A 26,461-nucleotide genomic window follows, 5' to 3' on the forward strand; every position below is an offset into this window, starting at 1 on the left:
AATTCTAAGGTCCTAATCAGGGAAAAGAGTCTCAAGACAATGGGCCTTTCTCAGAGGTTCAAACCTCCAGAAGGGCAGGGAAACTGAGTCAGGCTTTCACTCACCAAGGTGACCATCTAAATGGAAAGCAGACTGAGATGTCCTGCACAAGCTCCTACAGGATTGAGTTCCATAGCCAAGTCCTGAGTGGCTGTCTTCCTGTCTCTACTCTGAGTGACTCTTCTTCACTCCAATCTCAAGATATTGATACTCCAGTCCAAGTCTGAGTTAGAGTTCTTAGATTCTATCTCCTCTGGCCTCTGTAATCCTCTATTTAGAGATCCTTTTCTCTTCTGTCAGCTCCCTTAACTTTCACTCCTACCAATCACAGCAGACGCTATCCAGGACTTCCCCCTTTGTTCACACCTTTTTTGGTTAGATTATAACTTTTTTGGTTAGTTCACACCCATAGTAGTTACTTTTTGCAGATTAAAATGGGTAGATCTACTACAAATACTGAGTTTACACTTTGTAGATTAAAACCTAAAAATAGATTGGGATTACAATTTTATCTTCAGTATAAAGGAAGAGCTAAGTATCTTCATTATTACAATCAGGGGAGAGCTAAATCCAATCTTCATACCCTCCGCTTAGAGATATAACCCTTTTGAATCATATTAATAAGCAATACTTTGTAGACATTCTAATGTTCTACTAGAAAGTACTGAAGTGATTCCATGAGCCACTTATTCCCATTTTATAAAGACTGGAATGGCTTTACACACCATAGTGACCTCCAGGCATGAATTGCCAGGCAGGGTTGGTGATGACATTTTTAGGGAAAAAGAAAAAAGTTTGCCTTTAGTACTCACCTAGAACCCACGATACTTGGATTGCATTTTAGCCTTGTGTCTTTGCCTTCTTATCATCATGGGTATCTTCATAGATGATGATTGGCCAACCTGCTTCTCTGCCCCAGCAAATTCCCAGCTCCCAGCCCCAGCCTGCCTGTTTCTCCAGCAGCTCCTGCTCCTGGTCTTTTGCTCATCCTGGCCCAGATGATCCCTGCACCTCTGGCCTCCAACCCCATGCCCAGGACTCATTTCTACGAGCTGGTAAAGAAGGGGAGGTAATTTTCCCTTAGGCTACGATTAACCACTTGGACTGGGGGCAAGGGATTGTAGGAGGGGAGAAAGAAGAGGGAAAGAAAGTAACTTTTCCACTTAAAAGCATGGCTATTTTACAAGGATATCTTTTAATTGCATTGATGCTTTAATTGACTTTACCTGCATGTCAGGGGGAAAATTCAGCTCCCTACAACCCTTTAGTTAACTTTGGGGAGGCAGCTGGGTGTCTCAGTGGAATGAGAGCCAAGCCTAGAGACGGGAGGTCCTCAGTTGAAATCTGGCCTCTGATACTTCCCAGCTGTGTGGCCCTGGAAGGGTCGCCTAAACTCCATTGCTTAACCATTATCAATTTGCCTTCCGACAATAGGCATCTAAATGGATAAAAACCCAAGGAACTTTAAAGAGAGTGGAGGTTATATTTTTAAGGCATTTCAGACTCCAATGGTTCATACAAATCTCTGTATTCTATTGCATCTTACTGTTTGATTTGTTTAAGATTTAACTTTGTGATTTTAAGTTCATATATTACTGCATTCAATAGTATTGTGTTACACTGAATCATTTTAATGTACTGAGTTTTAACTACTGTTAAATTCTGTTGCTTTCTCCCTATAACCATATTGAACAAATATCATTGTAATTAAGCCCATAAAAAAAAAAAACACGGCTTTTCTATTTTTGATTTTGTAAATTGTCACGTAGAGGATAGACTGACTTCATAAAAAAAAATTGCTATAACAACCTTTGGAAAATTTACTGTGCTAAATATCTCAAATCAATTTTAAGGGTTTTTTAGACATGATTTTTAGAATTGTTTCTTAACAATCTCTGGTAATTTTGCCTGTCCCTAACACAACGTGTAAGGCCAATTCTAGTAGCTGAAGTGAAATTATAACCTCCAACGTTCCCGCATTTCTAAATATGTGAATGGAAGTTGGGCAGTTAATCTCAGGGCATTTGTACCCCTAAAAAGCCTCCAAAACAAAGGAGCATCTCACATTTATACTCTTCAGCTCACTACTTCCACCAGAATGATATCTAGATTTCTTAAAGACATTCTTAACCCCAAAATGTGTTTTACTTTGTTTAACAATATATTCAACAAGGTTGAAAGATTCACTAAATTTGTAAAAATTGTGACAAATATCCATCAATTCATAGGCTTTTAAAAGATCATACAGCAACTTATGTGAAATATAATAGTGGGTTTGTTTGCTACTGTAATTAATTGGGCTATTGAGAATTTAGGGGATACTGATCATCTACATATTTGTAATACTGTTCTTTATAAAAAAAACCTTATAACATTCATTTGCTCATACTCACAGTGGATCATGGCCAGATATGAAGAGGAAATGAATCTCATTTTTGGTGAGAAAGCCTTGCATTCTATATTTTCTTAGCTGACACAGTGTGTCAATGATTATAAGCTACATTTTCATTTTAAAAACTCTTTTATTATATTTTTCTTGCATGTGCAATAGACTATGTTTTTTTTATTTTTTCTCTTTTTTATATTTGAAGCACATGTCACCAGTATTAAGATTTTATTTAACTTTTTGATTTTGCAGAAATATAAGTTTCAGATACATTTGCTATAATGTAATGCATGCCCCCAAAGCTTGAGACTATAAAAATGCCACTAATTATTTAGAAAAGAAAATTATGGGACTTTGCTTAATAATTCTGTCTGACTCCAAGGCAAGATATACATAAGAGTCATTGCATAGGGCCAAAGATAAACCAATCCAGGACAGATTGATGCACTTCCAAGCAAATGCAAAGGTCTTGAACCTAGTGTAAAGACTCAAGGTTACTATGTTTAACATTTGTTAAGACATAGGCTTTGTGTCCACACTCACTCTGAAAATACTTACAGTCAAGTATCCCAAAACTTGGCTCCTACCTGGTTCCTATAATCTGGTCCATTTTTCTGTCTTTCATACTGTAGTACCTTTCTGTAGTCTTGGCTACTGACTGGGTAAATGCATCATTGCTTAGATGATTTTAATTGGGCCCTGATTCAAGCACCTGTTATGGATTTATTTTTCCTTTACTTAGAATTTTTACACATAAGACTTTGATAGTCTATATTTTCATCGAGAAATTTTCTTTATTTGTATTTTTCTGATGTCTTTTTAATTTCTTACCAATTGATTCATATACCTCATAACTCAGCCATGCATCCCTAAGTGATCCTGTGTTTTTCAATCACCCTCAACATGGGGAAATGTAAAAAAAAAACATTATTATTTAAATTGCAATGTTTAAATTCCTTTTAAGAAGAATTTTAGGTAAAGAAAGATGCAACCTCTCTGAATCCAGAAACTGAACTGTTGGAGAAGACACCATGAAGAAGCCTCCAGACCACAAGCTGCACAAGAAGATCAAGAATGAACTTTGGGTGTAGTTGATTGAACATTTATTTGCAAGTATACTTTCATGCCAAAGGGGACTGCCCCTTAACTGGCTTTTTGTCAATGCGTCCAGCAATTATTGGTTTTGTTCTTTTTTTTTACTTATCCTCAAATTATTGTAATCTTTAAATTGATTAGGTTTTCACAATCCTTTGTGTAAGTCCTTCTTCCCAAACGATCACATGGAGAATTGTAAAAATGGAGACTTGAACCCCAGACTCCAATCCCCAGAAGTCCTTGCTCTAGTTCCCAAGAGGCACTCTAATCTCACTGAGATTCTCACCTGGGCTGAGAACAAATTATTATTTAAAGAATCTCTACCTATGGTTTTTCCCTCTTGCTACTTCCCCTTCCCAGCAGATGCGTCTCTCATGATGTAAGTGAAATTGAATGGGCCTCTTGGCCCACCTAGGCACCTGCTTTTCTTACTTGTATCTTCTTAAATTCCTAATCTTTAATAAACCTCTAAAATATAATACACCTTTACAAAGAAACTAATTTTTACCTGCACAGTTTTGGTAAATTTTAATCTTAACATCTCATGGGTCATTTCTTAAGTTTGCAATTTTTAAGTTAAGCCAGAATTTAGACATGGCGAAGGCCTTTTAAACTGAAACATTTAGGAGACAGAGTTAAGATTGTAGTTGCACGTTTCAAGACTTTTCCCATAGGAATGGCAATCTAACATCTTAATCCATTTATTAAAAATTTTTAAAGGAAAAAAAGGGCAAAATTTTGGCCACATTAGAAAAAAGTGAATAAAAGGCGGATATTTATGTATCTATAAAACATTGCTGAACAGGAGTGAAATTTCTCTACTCTTCAAAAGGAGAGATTTCTATCTTCCTTGAGAAGGATACCTAACTTTCATTAATTTTTCAATGAAGTTTCTAATCTAAAATTACTAATACTGATAAATACATGACATAGAATATTGCATGATTTTATCCGATAAAATGAGGTTTCTTTTCTCTAGTGTAGATTAACTGATGGATTACAAGAGAAAGCCTTTCCACAGTTTACATTGATGAGGTTTCTTTGATGTTTACTGAGAAATCCTCTCTCTGAGAAAGCCTTTCCATATTATTTACATTCATGAGGTTTCTCTCCAGGGTGGATTCTCTGAAGTTTAGTGAGAGATCCTCTATATATGAAAGTCTTTCCACACTATCTATATTTGTAAGGTTTCTCTGCAGTGTGGATTCTCTGATGTGCTGCATGAGAGACATTCCATTTGAAAGCCTTTCCACACTGTTTACATTCATAAGGTTTCTCTCCAGTGTGGATGCTCTGATGTACAGCAAGATGACTCCTCTGTGTGAAAGCCTTTCCACACTGTTTACATTCATAAGGTTTCTTTCCAGAGTGGATTCTCTGATGTCTACTGAGATGACTCCTCTGTGTGAAAGTCTTTCCACACTGTTTACATTCATAAGATTTTTCTCCAGTGTGGATTCTCTGATGTGCTGCAAGAGAGACTTTCCATTTGAAAGCCTTTCCACATTGTTTACACTCATAAGGGTTCTCTCCAGTGTGGATTCTCTGATGTGCAGCAAGAGAGACTTTCCATTTGAAAGCCTTTCCACACTGTTTACATTTAAAAGGTTTCTCTCCAGTGTGGATGCTCTGATGTACAGCAAGATGACTCCTCTGTGTGAAAGCCTTTCCACACTGTTTACATTCATAAGGTTTCTTTCCAGAGTGGATTCTCTGATGTCTAATGAGATGACTCTTCTGTGTGAAAACCTTTCCACACTGTTTACATTCATAAGATTTCTCTCCAGTGTGGATTCTCTGATGTGCTGCAAGAGAGACTTTCCATTTGAAAGCCTTTCTACATTGTTTACACTCATAAGGGTTCTCTCCAGTGTGGATTCTCTGATGTGCAGCAAGACTGCCCCTCTGTGTGAAAGACTTTCCACACTGTTTACATTCATGAGGTTTCTCTCCAGTGTGAATGCTCTGATGTACAGCAAGATGACTCCTCTGTGTGAAAGCCTTTCCACACTGTTTACATTCATAAGGTTTCTTTCCAGAGTGGATTCTCTGATGTCTAATGAGATGACTCCTCTGAGTGAAAGCCTTTCCACACTGTTTACATTCATAAGATTTCTCTCCAGTGTGGATTGTCTGATGTACTGCAAGAGAGACTTTCCATTTGAACTCCTTTCCACATTGTTTACACTCATAAGGTTTCTCTCCAGTGTGGATTCTCTGATGGGCAGCAAGATGACTCTTCTGTGTGAAAGCCTTTCCACACTGTTTACATTCATAAGGTTTCTCTCCAGTGTGGATGCTCTGATGTGCAGCAAGATGACTCCTCTGTGTGAAAGCCATTCCACAATGTTTACATTCGTGAGGATTTTTTCCAGAGTGGATTCTCTGATGTTTATTGAGATGACTCCTCTGTGTGAAAGCCTTTCCACACTCTTTACATTCATAAGGTTTCTCTCCAGAGTGGATTCTATGATGTACTGCAAGAGAGTCCCTTCGTTTGAAAGCCTTTCCACATTGTTTACATTCATAAGGTTTCTCTCCCGAATGGATTATTTGATGTGGAGCAAGATCAGAGTTTTGACTGAAAGATTTCCCTCCTTTATCCTTCACAGAAACCATTTCTACCCAATTAATGTTTGGATGTCTAATGAAGTCTAAACTGCAGCCAAAGGCTATTCCTCCTAGGTTACCTTGATACATGGTTTTTTTTGAAGGTTTCTCATTCCACTGAAAAAGTCCCAGTTCCTCAGGAAAGCATTTGCTATATTGAATATCCTGACAGCAGACATTTCCAGAGCTTAATTTCACACACTGATTTAGGACTGAATATTGTCTGAATTTCTCTGAAGGGTCATCAAATTCATATTCACTCTTTACATTTTTATTGATCTTGATATCAGTGTCACAGAGTTCTCTCAAAATGGAGTTGTGGGAATCTTCATTCGTACATCTTTTCGGGTCAGATCCTTCCACAAAAATCCTCAGTTTTGTAGAAAACTCCTTCATTTCAAAATTAGTCTCTGCCTCTGAAGAAAACAAATTGATATAAACACAGAAGGAAGAAGGACACACACAAACACATAGAGTTCTTTCCTCTGATGGCAGAAAGTAAGCTGATTTTTATTCTATTTCCCCAGGCAAAAAGGAGTTTTTAAACTTAAAGAAGTAGAACCAGTCTTTGGATCCACCATTTGGTTATATCTGCAAGATGGATAATTATAAAAAAGACTTTGACATATAATAACAATGAAATCTCACAATGGACCTACGAGATAGGCAGGAGAAAAATTCTCATCAAAGTTCACAAGTCTATCATGAGTAAAGAATGAAGGAATGACCTGAACAACTTACTTGCAGCTAGACTATAACCCAAACCCTGTGCACGAGTATGCTTTGTCCTCCATATTGGACAGTCTTTTTCCACTGCCCTTTCTTTCTTTCCTAAAAACTCATTCATCCATTATTGTTATAATTTTGTGAATATGCCCTGTTCTCATCATTTTGGATATACTATCACATGGTCATTTTTGGTAAATTTTGTATGCTAAGCAGAAAAATAATTTCATTCTTTTTAACTCGAGTAATATTCAAAATGCAATATAAATGGAATTTAGTTCTTCTCTCTACATATTATAAAAGGAAAATTTAATTGTTCCAATAAGCAAAGACATAGTTCCATTCCATTTAGAATTATGTCCAATTGGTTTTAAAAGAATGCATGCCCTTTGATACAGCAATACCACTACTAGGTTTGTATCCCAAAGAGTTAGGAAAAAAAGGCTTGTACAAAAATACTCACATCCCAAGTCTTTTTGGTGTCAAGAAATTGGAAAATGGGGAGTGTCTCTTGATTGAGCAATGAGTGAACACATTGTGATATATGATAGTGATGGAATACTCTTGTACTGTAAGGATTGATGAACTGGAGGATTTAGATATGAACCCGAAGAACCTCCATGAACTGATAAAGAGGGAAATAAGCAGCATTGAGCAGAACATGAAACTTTGTGGAATGATACAATGTAATGGACTCTGCTACTAGTAGCAATGCATTGATACAGAACAATCCTGAGGAACTTAATGAGAAAGAATACTATTCACACTGGGGGAAAGAACTGAAGGAGTAAAAACACAGAAGAAAAACATGACTTATCACTTATATGTACTATGTGAAACCCCCTACCTCTTTTATGATTACTTTAATAACATAATCATAAGTCTTAATATTCAAATAATATAGTTTTGTTCATAAGAATTATAAACATTAGCTAAAAACAAAATAAAGTTTAACGTGGTATAAAATCTAGTTTACGGGCACATTATAACCATAATACTATAACCTAAGTTTCCACTTAGCCCACCACATGCCTGTTTTTGTATAAGATAGTCAGATAGGGGTAGGGAAGTAGTCTTTTTTGCATAAGAAGATACGTATAGAGGCACCCAACTGTTGACTCCCAGTATTTCATAATACTTGTCATAAGAAAAACAATTAGCCCTCAACCCCTTCCTGCAGAGTCCTTAGGAAGGTCAGCTATAATAATAGACAAAAGTTACCACCCATAGCGAATTTTTTTTAATACTTTCTAGCTTAATTAGCACTTGCATCATTAAGAAATGTCTATGTGAAAGATTTGGCATCCATTCAATTTGTATTTTAATTGTATTTTCTCTCACTGTAGCATCAGATTTCTTGGCATAAAAAAAGGCTATCTCCTATAACTCAGGGTCTCAGTTTCTGATCTTGACTAGAGTCTAGGTTTACTGTGAAACTGGCCCCCTCTCAATAAACCTATTATTTAGCTGAGAGTTTTGTACTGGTCCGATAAATTTTCACCGCAATACATGAGGAGGATTTTGGTTTTTAAAGATTGCTCTATTGCAAAAATGACAAATATAAAACTTGGTATCAAGTGATTACATTTATATATAATCCAGTGGAATTGTTTGTTGGCTCCAGGAGATGTGAGGGAAGAGGGATTGGAAAGAAAGTGAATCATGTCAACATGGAAAAATGTTATAAAAATTAAGAAAGGGAAAAATTATCTCATGCCATTTAGTGCACACATACATATTATTTATCTCATTTAATGATCACAATATATAATGTCTTATGATCTCCCTAGACTTGAGTCCCTCATCCATCTCTCAGAAAATGAACAACATGATTCAGCATTGGTCTGCCAGTGACCAAGTCCAACACTCCCTTAACTACAACAGATTAAAGTGTTTTGGGATAACAGCCCTTATATACCTGCTTTCACCTCACTCACCTGGACAAGAGTTCCTTAGGTTTTTTTGCTCTAGCAGCCATGTTGCTTTCCCTTGCTGAAAACAAGAGGTAAAATATTCTCTAGGAACTGGAAGACCTGGGCATAAGAATGAAGAGATCTATATTAAGGGAAAGGTTCGTGAAAGTAAGGTCTACAGAATGGCTTCTGTTGTATTCACTCTTGGGATATTTGCACGAGGGTGAATATCATGGAAAACATTTGCAATCAGAAAATCCCATCTTTACCTCTTATAATAGAAGAATAGACACATTCCACAACTTCCACTACACAGAAATTAATGGTAGCTGGTAGTGAAATGATAAGAGATCAAAACTTGGAGTGAGAAAAACGAATTTAATCCAGGCTCAGAAAGATGATAAATGGGTGCCCTTGAGTATGTTATTTAAACTTTGTTCGTCTCAGTTGCCTCAATTGTGAACTGAGGGCAATGAGAGTATCAAACTCACAGGGGTGTTGTGAAATTAATGATGATTATGAAAAACTTTTCCCAGTAGAGTATATAGAACAGATATTCTGAAATACTGATTCCCTTTCTTTCCATTCCCATCATCTAGAATGGGATTTGAGGGAAGAATGAAAGAGGAATTAGAATAAACTTGCTAGACTAGGCAGAATTAACTCTGAACTAGTTTTATATTTTCATTTTTATTTCCATGTTGCTATGGAAATAACAACCTTTACAGTTACTCTCTAAATGACTACTTGCATATGTCAAATGGGTTTTGTGAACTTTAGTTCTAGAATCTTTCTAGATTCTACATTTCTAGAAAGTTCTAGAAGTTTAGATTATTCCTCCCTAATTAGTCTAACAAAAACAGGAATGTCTAAACCCATACTTAAGGATTAAGTACTTAGGAGGATGGCCTATGAGACCTGTGCTAGCAAATGACAAATCAGAAACAACTGACAGATCCCTGGGCTATCCTAAGTCAAGCTTAAACTACCATTGGTATATGCGAGACACAGGAAGAAAATGTAAAAATGGTCCATGTATTTCATGTCACTTCCTCTCTCGGCCTCTTTTTGTAGCGAGGTAGCTCTGGCTGGCAGTGTGCTGAGCATCTTAGCATCTTGGCGTGGAGGCCGCTATTGTCTGGTTTAGCAGTGAGTTTTCCTTGGTATTATACTGGGAGAAGCTTCTACTTCGGTCTGTTCTTTTCATTAGTAATGCTTGGACCTCCCCTTTATTTATTAAATGGTTTTTCTCTTTAAAAGAATATAGTCCATCTTCATCAGTGGGTAATTTATGGTTATAAACTCAGTCTCTATGCCTATTAAGAATATCATCTTCCAAGCATTTTGATCCTTTAATATAGACTCCCCAGAAACTCTATAACTCACACTGGGGCTCAATGATATACGAATTCTTTGTAAGTGGCTTAGTGCTATACTATCTTCTTAGCATAGAAGTTCTTAAATTGGGCTATAATATTCTTGGGAGTTGTGATTTGGGGAATTACTGCAGGAAGGGATTTGTGGATTCTTTCCATTTCATGTTTAACCCATGATTAGAGAATATCAAGGGCAGTTTTCTTTGATAATTTTATAGAATATGACATCTAGGCCATTGTGGTTAGAGGGGTAGTCTAATGAATCTTATATTGTCTTTCATAGATCTATTTTCCAAGTCAGGTATTTTTTTCAGTCAGATATTTCACATTTTCTCCTTTTTAAATTCTATTGATTTTCTTTCATTGTTTCTTGATGTCTCATGAAGTCATAAGTTTCTATATGCTCAATTCTAATTTTAAAAGAAGGATTTTCTACCATGACCTTTTCATCCTCCTTTTCCATTTGGTCCATTTTACTTTTCCAGGAACTCTTTTCTATATTGGATTTTTTACCCTTTTTTTCCAGGCAGTCAACACTATTTAAAACAAAAAACAAACAAACCAAAAGTACCTCTTTTCTTTATTAGATTTTTATGCTTCTTTTGCTACTTAACTAATTTTGCTTTTTCAGCTCTTTTCTTTTTGCAATACTTGCATTTGTTTGCCACATTTTCCTTCCATTTAACTCATTCCGTTTTTTAATTCCTTTTTGAACTCTTCAAGCACCTGAGACCAGTTACAATTATTAACTGATGTTTTGCAGATGGAGGCTATTATATACCAATACCCAGCTCAGTATGTGCTTTGCACTTCTTTGTCTCCTCAGATATTTTCTATGGGTAGATTTTTCTTGTGCTATTAAATCCTGTACATCTGGCTTGGAATAAAGACAATCCCTTAATGTCAGATTCAGAGTCAACAGTGAAAATGACACTTACCCACAGAGAATAGATTCTGCACATTCTCCAGCATGACCTCCAGGTACAGTTCCTTCTGAGAATGGTCCAATAGGCACCACTCCTCCTGGGTGAAGTCCACAGCCACATCCTTGAATGTTAATGAGCTCTAAGAGGTCAAAGGTCACAAGATTTAGGATTTAAGCTTCAGAATTCTTCTACTAAAAACCCTCATCCACTGCCTGGAGGAAACTAAAGTATACAAAGCTTTTATCCAAATTCCTAACCTTGAAGGGTGTCAGAGCCAGCACTGGAGAACAGTCATTCAGAACCCAAAAGAATAATTAAAAAATCATTTTATGTTTACAGTGAGAATCATGTTGTGAAGAGTAAAACCTGGAGAAGTATCTCACTCTGAAATGATTTTCCCTGTGGAATCAGGGAGATGGGAAGTGCTCTCTGAGTGAGATGGGAGATTCTATGGAAGAGAGATAGAGAGGGTGATCTGAAATTTCTCCTCATCACAAAAGTGAGAATTGAGCTGGTAAGAACATTTTTTACAAGAGTTTCTATGAAGGCAGAATATACTGTCTATCCTAGGGGGGAAATGTTACCAATGATCAATCAAGAGAAAACAAAGAAAAAGAAATTAACTACCTAAGTTCCTAAAAGTCTGAAATATTCTTATCTACATGAAAGCTTGAAGAGGAGTTCATAGAGTTATATGGGATCAGACTAATTCAAACTCAGTTTTATGCTAAATTCAGAATTTGGGGAAATCACTGGGTATGATGCAATACATTTTATCTTTGCTTCATGATAATTTTGTTGGTGGAATATTGTCAGTCATTTTACATTTAGTTATATAGGAAGAAGAGTAAATTTGAAGAGGAAAAGAAGGGTGTTCATCTTTTAAAAATATTTTAGCAACTAAATTATTCAAAAGAAAGATACTAATAGTGTAATGACAGGAATTCTCAAGAGACAGAATTTCTTCATTTGAAACAACTAATTGACTGGTCATTTAATGTGGCCATTTGACAATCTCCAAAATCTAAAAGAAACGGGTAGGATGAGGTAACATAATAAAAATTACTATCCAACCCATCTCATAACAATCAAAATACCAATAAATTTTTTATAAAATTAGAAAAAAATTATACGAAATTTCATCTGGAAGCAAGTAAAGATCAAGAATATCAATGGAAATAATGAAAAAAAATTGTGAAGGATGGTGTTCTAGAAGTACCAGACCTTTAAACTGCATAAAAAAGCAGTAATCATGAAAACAATGTTACATGTTTAGAGAGAGAAGGGTGGATGATTGAACTTGACCAGGAGTAAATGACCTAACAGATAGATCTTTCGTCTCTCAGTCTCTGTGTCACTCTCTTCCTCCTCTCTGTCTCTTCCTCTCCCTCTCTCTTTCTCCCTCAATCCCCTCTGGATAGCTCAACACTCAGTCCATCCCCTGAGATCACAGATTCATTAATTACCACTGACGAGGGGAACTTAGGAGACCTCAACTCCTCCTTCATTACAATTCTGACCATTGTAAAAGATGTTGCTCTAATAATTCCAGAAATTTTGAGAAGAAATCTTTGCTCTCCACACATGTCCTCCCAGAATGATGGGAGTGACTCCATCCAAGGATGTAAGCAGGATGGTGCTGAGCTACAGCCTATTCCCGGCCACCAACAGCAACAGCATCCCTGCTCAACTGAGCCAAAGTGGCTACTGATGTCCCATAACATCTGTGGTCCCTTTACAGGGAGCCTAACAGCGTCTACATTATCTGTGCCCTGGAAGAGAGAACTTGCCAGGGTTCAATTCATTCCCATAAAGCTGATCATCAAGTTTGCTTATCTGAAGTTTTTGGTCCTATACTTTAAACTGATACCTTCAAATTCTGAGCCATGGCAGGTTCCTAAATCGAGGGGAACCTCATGTTCTGAATGTTGTCACAGTTGTGGCAGGCTTTTGTCCCCCCTAACCAGCTACTGTAATGGCTTCCTTAAGTAAGTAGAAGTTCTGAAAAGCTCCTATTATTATAGGGATTCCTGTCACTTGAGATGTAACAGCTCAGGGTGGATTAATGAATGACAGCAGGTTGCCCTGTCTGTCTGGAATCTGGGCCAGCTCAGAGGTAAAGGCTAAGGAAGCAGAGAAAACCCTCAGAACACAGTAGATGTGGGGGAAGACAGGGTGGACTTTGGACCTCATTCTGAGGACAAAGAGTGATGGCACCTCTGGTGATCTGGGAAAGACACAGGTTTGAGTTCTGCTGGATTCTAACCTGGGGGACCTTGGGTTCCTGGGAGCCCCAAGGCAGAGACTTCCTCTTTGGACACCCATGGGGAATTAGAGAGGGGGAGGGCTCATAGGAGCTCCCAGTGCCCTTCCCCTGGCCTCACAGGAGTCTCCCCAAGAGGGTGGCTCAGGGTTTAAAAGGACCATTATAATTTAAATTTAATTTAATTATTCAATTGCCTGCAGTTTTACTTCCAGTCTTTAGATAATGCTACCCTAGAGTGTCCTGACTAGGGGTTAGGGTCTCACAGGGCTAGAGGGGAGGGTGTCCTAAAGACTATAAAGAAAAAAATGGTGTGGGAGGGGATAAGCCATAATTTGCTACCCTTTGAATGGAGTGCCAAAAAGGTCTTAACCTGAGGTCAAAAGGTAGTGAGGAAGGTTTGAGAGGGGGGGGAAATTAAAAAAAAAACCAATGGCTTTTTACAAGGCAAAATAAAACACTTTTCCTTGTAGGTAACAACCCCCCTTCCTCCCCCAGGGTATAGTCTGAGAAGCAGCATGGGCCTACAGGGTAAGGGGCTGGGCACTAGCTCTGAGGGTTGCCTGGACTCTGAGACTTTCCTAGGGAAAGCCTTAGCAGGAACCTGTTCCAGTGACCTTACCTAAGAGGACAAAAAGGCTTAGGTAGAGAGTACAATCTGTGTGCAGGGTTCCCTGTTGGGATTTTTCCATATTAGGCTCTGAAATGCTTCTCAGGTTTAAGGGAGCAGCTTTTTGGATCTTTCTTTTACTTTCCCAAGGTCCCACCTCCCACCTAGGGTAATGGCAGAGGTATAAAGGGGTTCAGAGGGGCCTTAAAAAAGGAAAAAATGGACTCCCAGGAGCAAGATACTCTTCTTTAGAGAGCTAGAATTGCAGAGATTTGGGTTATACCTGGTTTGGGGGTCAGGGAATCAGAGCCCAATTCCCAAAACCTGGCTCTTCTTGTGGGGAGGGGGGTGGGGAGAGGAGAGAAAACTAAAAGCTAAGTTTGCTAGCCTTCCCCAATACTTAACCCCTTCTCACCAATCCAGAGTTCTGGGCTGGAAGGTAGAAGATATGATTGACCCCATCTTAGCTGGTAGCTGCCTGTGAGGGTAGGCAGATTGTTGTTAAAACCCAGTTCACCAGGCAGCAGTAAGGTGATGGGTCAGGGCTCTACTCAACTGTTCTCAGTTGAAGGGAAAAGAGGATTGGAATTCCCCTGTCCACATGCAACTTCTGGGGAATCAGCAGTGGTCAGGAGGCAACAACAGCACAGTTTTTCCATAGAAGGGAGGCACTTGCAAAGGACTTTACAGTATCAGACCAAAGGCTGCAGCTATGAGGCTAATGTGCCCTTTTGTCTATTTCTAGCTGCTCTACAACCTTAGAGAGGAGGAGGAAGAGTTCTGAACTCCAGAGTTAGTTACTAATAAACTGATTTGAGGATAGGTTTAGAGAGAGTAAAGTGAAGAAAGTGAAGAAAATTAGAGTCCTTATCCAACTTTGTGGTCAGTCAAATTGTAATATTTAAAAGGAATTCACGAGGCTGTTAGCATTATTATAATATGGTAGGAAATATTTTCTACTTCCCTCTTCTATGTCTTCCATTTGCTATATTTATATTACATTTAATAATTAAGAGCTAATAACAGAATTTTTTGACTTAAGAAGTTGTTTTTATAAACGATGACCACCAAAACTTCTTACAATTTTTATATTTAGTCAAACCAATTCTAAATCTTACACTGGCAAGAGAGCACCTATGTATGAAAGCCTTTCCACATTATTTGCATTCATAAGGTCTCTCTCCAATGTGTATTGGCTGATGTTTAGGAAGAAGGTCCCTCTGTCTAAAAGCCTTTCCAGGGGTAACTCGGTGGCTCAGTGGATTGAAAGGCAGGCCTAGAGAAGGGAGGTCCTGGGTTCAAATATGGCCTCAGACACTCCCCAGCTGTGTGACCCTGGACAAGTCACTTAACCCCCATTGCCTAGCCCGTACCACTCTCTTGGAACTAATACACAGTATTGACTCCAAGATGGAAGACAAGGGCTTAAAACCTGAATGAATGAGTAAAATAAAAAGCTTTCCACACTGTTTACATTCTATAAGGATTGTAAGTGAGAGTTATTATAAGGATGCCCTAAAGGGAGACTGTTGTGAAAGGTAGCAGAGTGCTATGAGACAGGAGCCTTGATGGGTTGACTCCTATTCTCCCTCACTCCTGCTAGGTGTTGCTGTCAGAGGTGCTTCACTGGAAATAGGGGATCTCCCCTTACATGAGGGTGATAGGAAATTGAAAGGAGATATCCTGTATCAGTTGAATTGATGGCTATCCCCGAATTCCCTGGCAGGGAGATACACTTCCCTCGAGTCCCTTGACTCAGCAGGGAAGGGTGTGGATTAACATTCTGCTGAGGCTGATATATAACTTCAGCAAATTACCTTCCATTAGCTCAAGGAGATAAACCAAAAGAAATATCTGACTGCAATTAAGAAAGGTTTAATAAGGGGGTAGCTGGGTAGCTCAGTGGATTGAGAGTCAGGCCTAGAGATGGGAGGTCCGAGGTTCAAATCTGGCTTCAGACACTAGCTGTGTGAGCTTGGGCAAGTCACTTGACCCCCCATTGCCTAGCTCTTACCACTCTTCTGCCTTGGAACAAATAGACAGTATTGATTCCAACATGGAAGGCAAAAGTTAAAAAAAAAATTTAATAATCAATGACTATAAGGCTTTTACAGGGGTGGGAAAGAGGGAGTCTGAGGCCCTTGTATGTATTTGTCCTACAAGGTCAGTCATGTAGACAGCTGTCAAGCTAAATCTGAGTTTCTCCTTCCCAAACCCAGATAATTCCCTCACTCCTAATTTTAATCCCATCGGGATAAGGAAAAGTCAGAACAGGTGCACAAGGCAAAGGGAGAGAATCAGGCTCCAGAGCAGGGAGTCTAGGACCCTCCTGAGTCAGAAGAGTCTTGAAACTCTGAGATGTTTCCTTGAAGTAACTACTTAGTAGCACTGGTCTCAGGGCAATACTCAGCTGAAATCTTTATTTAGCTCTTGACAAGATCCCCAGCAAGGAAATGCTTCCTGCCTCCTTGGGATCTCCATTCAAAAGCCCAGAATTCTCCATGGAGCATTGCCAAGTCTCCTCTTCTCTCCCAGCATCCTCTGCTCCTTAAAGGTCTTTGCTGTTAGTAAGGTCAGGTCCACCTTTATATAACTCAACTAAATATCAACTGACACTACCAGAAAGCAACCCCAAAGGACAAACTCATGCTTAGCAGCCAATTTTCCCTGAACTGTCTGACAAATGCCGAACCCACTGTCAGCCATTGACTCTCCAGTCATCAACTGACAGTCTGCAATCACCCCCACTGTGAATCTTAAAATTTCTCAGACTTGTGAATGTTAAAAATTCTCACTCTACCTTAGAACATTTGGTTAAGACTATTCCCCATTTTAAATAATGAAGGTACTTGATCAGGAATGTGAGAACTCTAACATTACTCCACCCATACTTAAGCATACTTTAGGGGAAGATAAAGTTGTAAACTCCTTACTGAACAATGAAAAGTACTTAACCCATACTTATAGTGAGGCCAAGCCCTTAAGCTAGGTCTATTTTTAGATCTAATAAAAAAGGGTGCTAAGTACCTATGAAGGTCAAATTAATCACTAAAAGGTCAGGCAACTTGCAAACTTGCAAGGGGCAAAGAGGTGTGAACTTACTCAGAAGTTTTAGTCTACCCAGAGAAGTTGAGAACTAAAGAAGATGTGAATTAAGAATGGTCAGTCCTGTCAATGCAATGTCCCTGAACAATCTGCAGGGATCTAGGAGAAAAAACACTCCACAAGCAGAAGACAAACTGTGGGAGTAAAAACACCAAGGAAAAGCAACTGCTTAACTACAGGAGTTAAGGGGACATGTCTGAGGAGAGACTCTAAATGAACACTCTAATGCAAATACCAACAACATGGAAATGGGTTCAAATCAAGAACACATGTGAAAACCAATAGAATTGCACATCAGCATTGAGGGGGGTGGGGGGGGAAGAAAATGATCTTTGTCTCCAATGAATAATGTTTTCAAATGACCAAATAAAATATTGTTTAAAAAAAAGTACATTTCACGAATCCCAAAATTTTCCTGTTAGGATATTCACTAGTTTTTACTCACGTTCCACTTGGATTCAATGCAACATGAGAAACTGGGGGCAACAGGGGAAAGATTTGTAAATAAAATTATTATTGTTGGCTCCAAAGGCAGGGGGAAAAAATAAGAATGGTCAGTCCTATGAAAACGTCTACTATGATTGGTAGATGTGAAAACTTAGCGGAGGTGACATAGGAGAAAATTCTCTTTAAAAGGAGGTCAGAAAGACCTGTGAAGGGGGAAGCTTGCCAAAGCTGAATTGGAGGTCAGGAGTCAGAGGAGGCTGCTGCATCTCTCTCTCGGTGGTTGAACTTAGTTCTGTTCAGGAGCTAAACTGGAGGGTCTCTATGAACACTAGAATTCTTGCTTGGGACAAATCTTGGGGTGAGTGGATTAAAGACTGACTGATCTCTCTCTTAAGGCTTAAGCCTAGGCTGACCTAGCCTTTTTCTCATTATTTCCTCTTACTCTCTCTCTCCTTTTCATTAATTCCTTTATTTGTATTAATTAAAATCTCCATAAAAACCCAGCTGACTTGGGTATTTCATGTTTGGGAATTTTTCCCATTGCAACCACTTTATTTTTAATATAAAATCAAGACAAAAAATTATCTTTACAGTTTTGGCAATTCAAACTCTTGAAACCATATTTTCACGGTCACAGTTTATGCCAATCACTCTTTTATCTGTAACACCACTCAGCAGAATGATTTAGGACTGAATATGGACTGAATTTCTCTGTAGCTTCATCAAATTCACAGCCACTCTTTAGTTTTTTTTTATTTACCTGGATATCAGAGTCACAGATTTCGCTCAAAATGAAGTCATGGGGAACCTCATTCATGCATCTTTGAGGTCCAGATCCTTCCACAAAAAGCCTCAGCTTTGTAGACATCTCATTCACTTCAAAATTAGTCTCTGCCTCTGAAGAAAACAAATTCTGATATAAACACAGAAGGAAGGAGGACATAAACACACACACACATAGAGCTATATAAGTCCTTTCCTCTGATGGCAGAAAGTAAAATGATTTTTATTCTATTTTAAACTTAAACAAGCAGAGCCAGTCTTTGGATACACCATTTAGTCTTATCTACAAGATTGATTTTAGACATATTTTCACATATAATAACAGTAAAACCTCACAAATGTCCTGTGACACAGGGAAGTCCAAGTTACTCATCCTACTTCACAACTCAGGTTCTGAGTTTGACTACAACTCAAACCCTGTGCCTGAGCATGCTTTGTCCTCCATATTGGTCAGTCTTTCTCCACTGCCCTCTCCATCTTTCCTAAAAAGTCATTCATCCATTATTGCTATAATTTTGTGGATCTCAGATAATCTTCCAGATATTTTGTTCTCATCATTTTGGATGCACTATCAAATGGTCATTCTTGGTAAAATTTGTATGCTAAGCAGAAAAACAACTTGTCTCTTTTTAACTCTCATGCAGAAATTTTCAAAATGGAACAAATTTCCTCCTTTTATCTATACATGCAAAGATATTATGTCATTCAATTTGGAATTATGCCCCAAAGGCTTTAAAATAATGCATGCCCTTTGATCTAGCAACACCACTACTAGATTTGTATCCCAAAAGGATAATTAAAAAATGGTCGTACAAAAATACTCATATCCACATTTTTCGTGGGTATAAAATTGGAAAATGAGGGGATATCCCTTGATTGAGCAATGATTGAATAAACTGTGGTAGATGATGGTGATAGAATACTACTGTGCTGTAAGGAATGATGAATTGGAGGATTTCTATATGAACTAGAAGAACTTCCATGAACTGATGCAGAATGAAATGAGCAGAACCAAGAGAACATTGAACACAGAAAGTGAAATTTTGTGGAAATGATTCAATTCAGTGAACTTTGCTACTAGTAGTAATGTAATGACACAAGACAATCCTGAGGGACTCATGAGAAAGTATGCTATCCACATTGAGGGAAAGAACTGTGGGAGTAGAAACACAGAAGAAAAGTATATAACTCATCACTTGTATATATGGATACTAGGAGTGTGAAAAGCCCTACCTCTTTTCAGATTATAACAGTATTATGCTTTATGATTATTTTAATAACATTAATCTGGCTAAGAGACAGAAAGGAGGATCAGTGGAATAGACTTCGGGTAAGTGACCTCAGCAGGACAGTCTATGACAAATCCAAAGACCCCATCTTTTGGGATAAAAATACACTATTTCATAAAAACTGCTGGGAAAATTGGAGGACAGTGTGGGAAAGATTAGGTTTGGATCAACACCTCACACCCTACACCAAGATAAATTCAAAATGGGTGAATGACTTGAACATAAAGAAGGAAACTATAAGAAAATTAGGCGAACATAGAATAGTATACATGTCAGACCTTTGGGAAGGGAAAGATTTTAAAACCAAGCGAGACTTAGAAAGAGTCACAAAATGCAAAATAAATAATTTGGATTACATCAAATTAAAAAGTTTTTGTACAAACAAAACCAATGTAACTAAAATCAGAAGGAAAGCAACAAATTGGGAAGCAATCTTCATAAAAACCTCTGACAAAGGTTTAATTACTCAAATTTACAAAGAGCTAAATCAATTGTACAAAAAATCAAGCCATTCTCCAATTGATAAATGGGCAAGGGACATGAACAGGCAGTTCGCAGACAAAGAAATCAAAACTATTAATAAGCACATGAAAAAGTGCTCTACATCTCTTATCAGAGAGGTGCAAATCAAAACAACTCTGAGGTATCACCTTACACCTAGCAGATTGTTCAACATGACAGCAAAGGAAAGTAATGAATGCTGGAGGAGATGTGGCAAAATAGGGACACTAATTCATTGCTGGTGGAGTTGTGAATTGATCCAACAATTCTGGAGGGCAATTTGGAACTATGCCCAAAGGGTGATAAAAGACTGTCTGCCCTTTGATCCAGCTATAGCACTGCTGGGTTTGTACCCCAAAGAGATAATAAGGAAAAAAACTTGTACAAGAAGATTCATAGCTGCACTCTTTGTGGTGGCCAAAAATTGGAAAATGAGGGGATGTCCTTCAATTGGGGAATGTCTGAACAAATTGTGGTATATGTTGGTGATGGAATACTATTGTGCTAAAAGGAATAATAAAGTGGAGGAATTCGATGGAGTCTGGAACAACCTCCAGGAAGTGATGCAGAGCGAAAGGAACAGAACCAGGAAAACATTGTACACAGAGACTGACACACTGTGGTACAATCGAAGGTGATGGACTTCTCCATTAGTGGCAATGCAGTGTCCCTGAACAATCTGCAGGGATCTAAAAAATACTATCCACAAGCAGAGGATAAACTGTGAGAATAAAAACACCGAAGAAAAGCAACTCCTTGACTACAGGGTTGGAGGGGATATGACTGTGGAGAGACTCTAAATGAACACTCTAGTGCAAATACCAACAACATGGAAATGGGTTCGAGTCAAGAACACATGTGATACCCAGTGGAATCATGAGTCGGCTATGGGAGAGGTGGGGTGGGGGGGGGGGGGAAGGAAGGAAAAGAAAATGATTTTTGTTTCCAATGAATAATGTTTGGAAAAGACCAAATAAAATAATGTTTAAAAAAAATAACATTAATCTTAAGTTAAAAGTCAAAAATATAATTTGTTTTATAAAAATGATAAACATTAGCTAAAAAAATAAAGTTTAGGTTGGTATCAAATGTTGTTTACAGGAATTTTGACCGTAAGCCTACAATCCAAGTTTACACAAGAAACTTCAGACTTTATTAAATGTACACATTACATTTTTCAGTTAAAGAATAATAAGGAACCAATATAACTAAAATCAGAAGGGAAACAACAAATTGGGAAAAAATCTTCATAGAAACCTCTGACAAAGGTTTAATTACTCATATTTATAATGAGCTAAATCAATTGTACAAAAAATCAAGCCATTCTCCAATTGATAAATGGGCAAGGGAAATGGATAGGCAGTTCTCAGATAAAGAAATCAAAACTATTAACAAGCACATGAAGAAGTGTTCTACATCTCTTATAATCAGAGAGATGCAAATCAAAACAACTCTGAGGTATCACCTCACACCTAGCAGATTGGCTAACATAACAGCAAAGGAAAGTAATGAATGCTGGAGGGGATGTGGCAAAGTAGGGACATTAATTCATTGCTGGTGGAGTTGTGAACTGATCCAACCATTCTGGAGGGCAATTTGGAACTATGCCCAAAGGGCGACAAAAGAATATCTACCCTTTGACCCAGCCATAGCACTGCTGGGTCTGTACCCCAAAGAGATAATGGACACAAAGACTTGTACAAAAATATTCATAGCTGCGCTCTTTGTGGTGGCCCAAAACTGGAAAACGAGGGGATGCCCATCAATTGGGGAATGGCTGAACAAACTGTGGTATATGTTGGTGATGGAATACTATTGTGCTCAAAGGAATAATAAAGTGGAGAAGTTCCATGGAGACTGGAACAACCTCCAGGAAGTGATGCAGAGCGAGAGGAGCAGAACCAGGAGAACATTGTACACAGAGACTGATACACTGTGGTATAATCGAACGTAATGGACTTCTCCATTAGGGGAGGTGTAATGTCCCTGAACAACTTTCAGGGATCCAGGAGAAAAAAAACACCATTCATAAGCAAAGGATAAACTATGGGAGTGGAAACACCAAGAAAAAGCAACTGCCTGAATACAGAGGTTGAGGGGACATGACAGAGGATAGACTTTAAATGAACACTCTAATGCAAATACTATCAACAAAGCAATGGGTTCAAATCAAGAAAACATCTAATGCCCAGTGGACTTACGCGTCGGCTATGGGGGGTGGGGGGGAGGAAAAGAAAATGATCTATGTCTTTAACGAATAATGCTTGGAAATGATCAAATAAAATATATTAAAAAAAAAAAAGAATAATAAGGAAATCATGAGGAGTTTTCTGAGCAATTATATAAAATAATTCATCCTTATGGCAGGATGAGTTCTAACTAAAAGGAAACCAAATAAAACTTGTAGAATGAAACATTTTCTGCATACGAATCTTGGAAAACTTTCTGCTCTAAACACCTGATTGGTAAGATTTACCATTTGAGGGAAGAGCTTTTGAGACAGTCATTAACATTATTTTCAGTCTTGAGTTCAGTTATAATTGTCTGATGAGTTCTTGATCATGAAGCTGGTAATCCACCATACTAGAGAGAAGCCACAAGTTACTCAGAATGTGATCTGGAACAGTTACAGGGGGAGACTGTCTGGCAGAACACAAGGGGGTGATTCTAAGCACATCTGTGGGTAAAATCCCTTTGTGACTCATTTGAGAAGTTGTACTAATCTGTCCTGAGATCTGCTTTGTGAAAAGATTTTAGCAGGAACATCTGAAGAATCTCTACAAGCAACAGGGAACCAATGAAGTAAATATACTAAAGAGGAGACCTATTCCTAACGTCTGAGGCGGTTTTTAAGCCTCAAAGAAGTACCTGGGACATCTGAAATCTGAGATGGGGTTTCTCCACACTCGGAATGGACGACTATATTGCAAAGAAGCCTGATATTAGTTAATGTTGTCAACTGCTACTGGATGATCTTTGCTTTCTGGATTACTCTCTCTGTACACACATTTCTTCTGTTTTCAAGCTGAGAGGATAAAGAGAAGATTGAAAACCATCATAGTAATACCTTAGGCCAAACCCACAACAAATGGTCCACTATTTTATCTTCATTTCTCTAAGAAAAAGAAATCTGTGTGATGAAAGTTTCTGGTTTTCCTTGGTCTGATGATTTTTTGAACAACACTTGTGCTCTTTCATTTGATTCTTTGGAAGTTTTCTCCTGCTTTTATCTCGCTGACAACTAACTCTCCCTTGAGTCACCTGAAGAATCAGAACCTTCTGAAACTACCTCATTAAGAAATGAGATTTTTGCCCAGTCTGCATTGTGATATTCTTTGGTGGCATAGAGATACAGATAAAGAAACCCCAGGGGGCAGCCAAGTGGGTTAGTGGATGGAGAGTCAGTTCTAGAGATGGGAGATCCTGGAATAAAATCTGGTCTCAAACATTTCTAAGCTGTGTGACCCTGGGCAAGTCACTTCACCCCCATTGCCTGACCCTTACTGCTCTTCTGCCTTGGAACTGATACACAGTATGTGCACTCCCATTAGGTTCTTCACTGGAAAAACCATTTAACTCATGTTTTCTCTTTTACTGTCCCGCCCATGTTAAAGGATGCTGCTCTAATAACTCTGGACATTTTCAGAAGAAATCTTTGCCCTCACACAAGCCCTCCCAGACAGACGGGAGTCCCTCCCTCTAAGGATGGAAGCAGGAGGGTGCTAAGCCCTGAACCTCTGAAGCCTACTCTGGGCCACCAACAGCCACAGCATCCTGCTCAACTCAGCCTACTGGCTGCTGGTGTCTCACAGCAGCTGCTGCCCATTGAAGGAAGCCCAACATCCTCCACACTGCCTGTGCCCTGGAGGAGAGCTTGCCGGGTTCACTTCATTCTGGAAAAGGTGATCATCAGGTGTATTTATCTTATATTTGTGATCCTACACTGTAAACTGATACCTCCAAACTGTGAGCCATGGCACCTTCCTCATTCTCCCAGAAACTCATGCTCTGAAATGGTGTCATTGTCCTGGCAGGTTTCTGTCCACCCTAATCAGTTCCTGTAATGGCTTCTTAAAGTCAATGAAAGCATCAAAAAGCTCCAGTTCTGGGGATTCTGGTAACTAGATTTGTCACACTCCAGGGTGGATGAATCAATGGCAGTGCCTGGGCCTGTCTGGCTGGAACCTGCCTGGCCGGCTCATTCAGGCAGGGGCTACCACTGGAAAACCCAGAGAACACAGCATATGTGGGGGCAGCCAGGGTGAAACCTTGATCTCAAGCAGTGATGGCACCCATGGAGGCCTGGCAAAGACAGTTCTTGGTTCTACTGTATTCCAGTGTGGGGGAGCATGGCCAAGGCTAGGGGTGGGCTGCACTCACCTGGGATGGGGTCCTCTGGGTCCTGGGAGCTATTCCCTCTGGTTCTGGGGTCTCTGCTTGAGCCACACTGTGATCCTTCAGGGAGTGGGAGCCCCAAAGTGGGGAGACTTCCTCTTTGGACACCTGTGGGGAATTAGAGAGGGGGAGGGCTCAGAGGAGATCCCAGGCCCTTCTGATGGCCTCAGGGGAGACTCTCCCCAACAGAGAACAGGGAGCCTCAGGTTTGGGAAGGGCCTTGGACTGGTCAGGAAGGAGTTTCCTTAACTTCTCTCCCGCCATCTTTGGCTTCATTCCATTCAGAAATGTATTGGTGGATTATGGGAGATAGCTGGGAGGGGAGCGCTGAGGGGAAGAGGAGCATCGGGTGGGGGAGAGCCTGTTGGCATTTCTTCTGTGTCCAACATCAGGCTCCTTCCATGGCATGTGGGCACAGGAACCTCCCACCTTCGCTGCCCCCTAACCAGGCTCCCATTGACTGCTTCCCCCATGGGGGCTGGGGACTCATCCGCTCCTCTGGGGGAGGGCAAAGCCCCGCCATATACACAGAGCCCCCCAGGCCTGAGCCAGGCACTTCCATGTTTGTCCCTTTTCTGTGGTCCTTCAAATTGACGGTCAAACAAGGACACAGACATGGAGACAGGCCCTCTCCCCGAGCATTTACACTGGGAATCTGGGCTCCTGCCCCTCCTCTCTGCTTGCACATGAGCCTCCCCCTCTCCCCCAGCTCAGCAATTTGAAACTGCACCACCGGGGTCTTCCTTGCGGCCCAGGAGTTGAGAGCAGAAAGTCTCAGTAGCCAAGGCAGAGAGCCAGGACCGGGCCTGCGCACTGACTCCACCTCATCAGCCTCTGACCCAAAAAATGTGTCCAAAAACCGCAACTGTGAACCTTCCAAGACCTGAGACTGTCCAGTCTCAGAATTCCCAGAATGCCTTGGGGATGCCACAGGGGCAGGTGCCAAGATTTCTGTGACATCCGAAACTGGGCATTCTGGGAAATGTTGTAAGGGGGAGGGGGAAGGGCAGGGTTTACACGGGGTCAAGAGTTAGAAATTCTGGGAAATAGAGTCCGGCTTGGGTCTCTGTGTTTAAAGCCATGGTGGGAAAGGAGTTACACAAGAATTCTGGGAGTCGTGCTGGAGTGAGGCGGGGCCGGTACAGCCTTCTCCTCCCCACCCTGATTTCCCCTCCAATCTAGCCCAGATTCTTCGTTAGTCTGCAAAATTACTCAGGCGAAAGATTGGCACACGAAAAGCTCCTAATAGGTGTGTATTTGATTCAATGACTGACGGATCAATGGATCTATGATCTCCGCAAGGATCCCCCAGTGGGACACACGTGGACACACACTCACAGACCCTCCGCCTCCCCCCAGCACACACTTTTACAGCCCCGCACACCACCTCTGCCAGTCCGGCTTGTTGCACATGCGCACATGCTTTAGGCCACACTCCCAGGCTCACTAACCCGGAAAGGGTGCACCCGGGTCTTCCCCTCCCCCGGAGAGTTACGGAGCAGAAAGTCTCTGCTATCAGAGCACGGAGCCCCAGGGAGCCCCGGCCCCCCACCGCACCGCCAGCACCACTGACTCCCTCCCCTTCTCCTCTCACCTAGTACAGATCCTAGAAGCACAATAGCAAAACCTTACAGGATATGAGACGGGCCAAATGAGTTCCCAGCATGCCCGGTCGCAGCCACGCTGGGGAGGAGTCGAAACTAGGGAGAAGTCAGGGAACAGGCATTCTGGGAAATGGAGTCCTTCAGTGGAGGAGGCCCACGACGTTGCTGATGTCATGAAACAGGCATTCTGGGAAATGGAATCCTCCTCTCTAGGTCACTGCATGCAGATACTCGGTGGGGGAGGGGTCATAAAGGAATTGTTCCCCAACCTGGGAGGCTGCAGCCTTCTCCCCCCAGCCTCATTTCCCCTACCTGCCCAGCCCTTTAGACTGGAAGCTGTCTCAGGCTACAGCCTTGCACACAGCAAATGCCTCGTAAGTGTCTATTCATTGT

At 40.0% G+C, this 26,461-nt stretch overlaps 1 protein-coding gene across 5 annotated transcripts; it reads right to left on the reverse strand.

Moving 5' to 3' along the window:
* Window positions 1-3,511: 3,511 nt before the first annotated feature.
* On the reverse strand, window positions 3,512-26,266 carry LOC100023587 (zinc finger protein 260-like). Of its 5 annotated transcripts, XM_056820548.1 has the most exons (7): window positions 26,059-26,198; window positions 24,450-24,572; window positions 22,938-23,094; window positions 18,257-18,393; window positions 11,084-11,210; window positions 8,794-8,889; window positions 3,512-6,546 (listed from the first exon to the last, which is right to left on the reverse strand). In XM_056820548.1, exons 4-7 carry the CDS (start codon window positions 18,362-18,364, stop codon window positions 4,691-4,693), a joined length of 2,187 nt encoding a protein of 728 aa, XP_056676526.1. In that variant the 5' UTR covers window positions 18,365-18,393; window positions 22,938-23,094; window positions 24,450-24,572; window positions 26,059-26,198; the 3' UTR covers window positions 3,512-4,690. The 5 variants fall into 5 exon arrangements, with proteins under 5 accessions (XP_056676526.1, XP_056676522.1, XP_056676525.1 ...); XM_056820544.1 differs by lacking the exon at window positions 22,938-23,094 and having other exon boundaries at window positions 26,097-26,246; XM_056820547.1 differs by lacking the exon at window positions 22,938-23,094.
* Window positions 26,267-26,461: the final 195 nt, after the last annotated feature.

The sequence above is a fragment of the Monodelphis domestica genome, chromosome 3, assembly GCF_027887165.1.
Source record: "Monodelphis domestica isolate mMonDom1 chromosome 3, mMonDom1.pri, whole genome shotgun sequence".
In the NCBI taxonomy this organism is placed as follows: Eukaryota; Metazoa; Chordata; class Mammalia; order Didelphimorphia; family Didelphidae; genus Monodelphis; species Monodelphis domestica.

What these genes read in the sequence shown, in the direction of transcription:
- LOC100023587 (XM_056820544.1), bottom strand. Translation starts at nt 26,130, where the DNA reads ATGCTGGGAACTCATTTGGCCCGTCTCATATCCT. An exon ending in TTTGGCCCGTCTCATATCCT is followed by an intron (nt 24,573 to 26,096) that starts GTAAGGTTTTGC and finishes AATTCCCCACAG; the next exon opens with GTGTCCAAAGAGGAAGTCTC. An exon ending in TCTGTGACTCTGATATCCAG is followed by an intron (nt 11,211 to 18,256) that starts GTAAATAAAAAA and finishes TTGACCTCTTAG; the next exon opens with AGCTCATTAACATTCAAGGA.